The sequence below is a fragment of the Triticum urartu genome, chromosome 7A (assembly GCF_056163025.1).
Source record: "Triticum urartu cultivar PI428250 chromosome 7A, HENAU_Tu73, whole genome shotgun sequence".
Classification (NCBI taxonomy): domain Eukaryota; kingdom Viridiplantae; phylum Streptophyta; class Magnoliopsida; order Poales; family Poaceae; genus Triticum; species Triticum urartu.
The window spans coordinates 203,289,840-203,291,670 of record NC_141879.1 but is presented as its reverse complement, the minus strand read 5'-3'; the positions used below and the strand labels follow the sequence as shown (position 1 = coordinate 203,291,670).

The window sequence follows — 1,831 nt, the reverse complement described above, 5'->3', positions numbered from 1 at the left end:
TTAGCTGCAGTCCAGTACTCGCCTAAGTTTTTAAAATCCTACCGAGTGGAGAGCAGACCTTCCACTTGGAGGCTTAGCTGCAGCCCAGTGCTCGCCTAAGTACGGAACACATCCCAATCCGCAAGGACGACGAGGTGCAAATCGACTGCTACCTTCTCCTTCGGAGTTGCACCACAAATACAAAGTTATTTCGAGTGAAGAACAAGTTCCACTCGACAGATAATTCATGAAGATATTCAACGATAAATCAAGTTCAGATAAGATCCAAAGGTTCTAGACCGCAGATCAAAGTACTCGAGCCTCCAGCTCGACAGAGTTTAACGGTTACAAAATCCACTCGGCATTCTGAGGCAAATTTAAAGTGAAGCATAAAAGTTTTTATTCCTCATGCGGAGGACTGGAAGGGGTGACGAACTCGTCCAAGTCGATCCCGTCTGCAATGCGAGTGGCAGCAGCAATGAAAGTCTCCATGAAGTCTTGAAAGTTGTGCTTCCTGGTATTGGCAACTTGGATGGCGGCCAACTTTTCTTCTCGCGCCTCCTTGCAGTGGACGCGGACCAGAGACAGAGCGACGTCAGCGCCACATCTAGCAGAAGATTTCTTCCATTCCGCCACTCGACCTGGAACTTCATTCAGTCGAGTCATCAGGGACTCGAGGTCATTCTGAAGCGTCGTCCTAGGCCAGAGCGACGTGTCGATCCGTGACATCGCAACCTTCAACCGAGCAAGATAGTCAACAACGCCGGCAACACGAGATTCCAGTCGGAGCACGTTCATAGCAGCCTCGTCCTTCACTGGAGAATTGATGGGGTCCAAGTCTGTCTCCACTCGACTGGTCTCCTCTTCGAAGTTCTGGCAGAATTCTGTAAACACAATTCAAGGATAAGTCAGTGGCTCTACGCAGATTTGGTAACTTCAAGTCAGTCGGGCCGGAGTAATTACCCTCGAGCATGACGAACAGCTTCTTGGCGAGTCCACCGAGATAAGCCTCCAGATCGTTCCTCTTCCCCGCCAGTTCACTTGCCTTGTCATTCAAAGCTATATTGCCATTCTTTAGACGGCTGGCCTCTCGATTAGCCGCGTCGAGAGCAGTTTTCAGCCTGGAGTTTTCCTTTTCAAGAGTACCGACTGAAGCCAGTTTTTCTTTAGCAAGCTTCGTTTTGTTCAGGGCCTCCTTCTGCGCTTCGACAAGGTCTTGATCCTTCTTCTTCAGAGCCTCCTCCATTTTGTCTGCGGAATAGCAAGTGAGATCAACATCGAGGACGGCCAGAATGAAAGGACAGTCGACAAAAGCTCACCAGCCATACCTTTTGCTTCGTCCCTCGCCTTCTGCAAGTTCTCCTGAGCAAGCTTCAAGTCAAGGTTCAGCTGGATCTGTTTGTTCTCCAACTCAGTGTAGCGAGCCACAAGTTCGCAGGATTTCTGCAAAAAATCAGTCGACAGACATCCAAGATAAGTTGCTTCCGAGTAACCAAGAGACAATGATGGCATTTCTAAGACTACAGCCGAATCAAAAACATTCGACAGTAGTCTCGGGGACTACACCCAGTGGGTGCACTCAGCGTGCCCCCACTGGTTCGACCAAAAAAATCGACTGACCGCAGCCGACCGTGTATAGTTCCATTCGACATGGCCTGACCAGACCGAGTGAAGAAGTTCAGCTAAAGCAACACAATATAAAGACTACAGTCGATTGCAAGCAGTCCACCGTAGTCTCGGGGACTACACCCAGTGGGTGCACTTAGCGTGCCCCCACTTGTCAAAAAGATTAATAGACACACCCAGTGGGCATATAGATATAAAGATCTTCGAAAAAAGATTCTTCAGATAG

The 1,831-nt window shown here is 49.0% G+C and overlaps 1 protein-coding gene across 1 annotated transcript; it reads right to left on the bottom strand.

Moving 5' to 3' along the window:
• Positions 1 to 378: 378 nt before the first annotated feature.
• On the bottom strand, positions 379 to 1,631 carry LOC147959010 (uncharacterized). The gene is made up of 3 exons (XM_087532410.1): positions 1,600 to 1,631; positions 943 to 1,100; positions 379 to 863 (listed from the first exon to the last, which is right to left on the bottom strand). Exons 1-3 carry the CDS (start codon positions 1,629 to 1,631, stop codon positions 379 to 381), a joined length of 675 nt encoding a protein of 224 aa, XP_087388536.1.
• Positions 1,632 to 1,831: the final 200 nt, after the last annotated feature.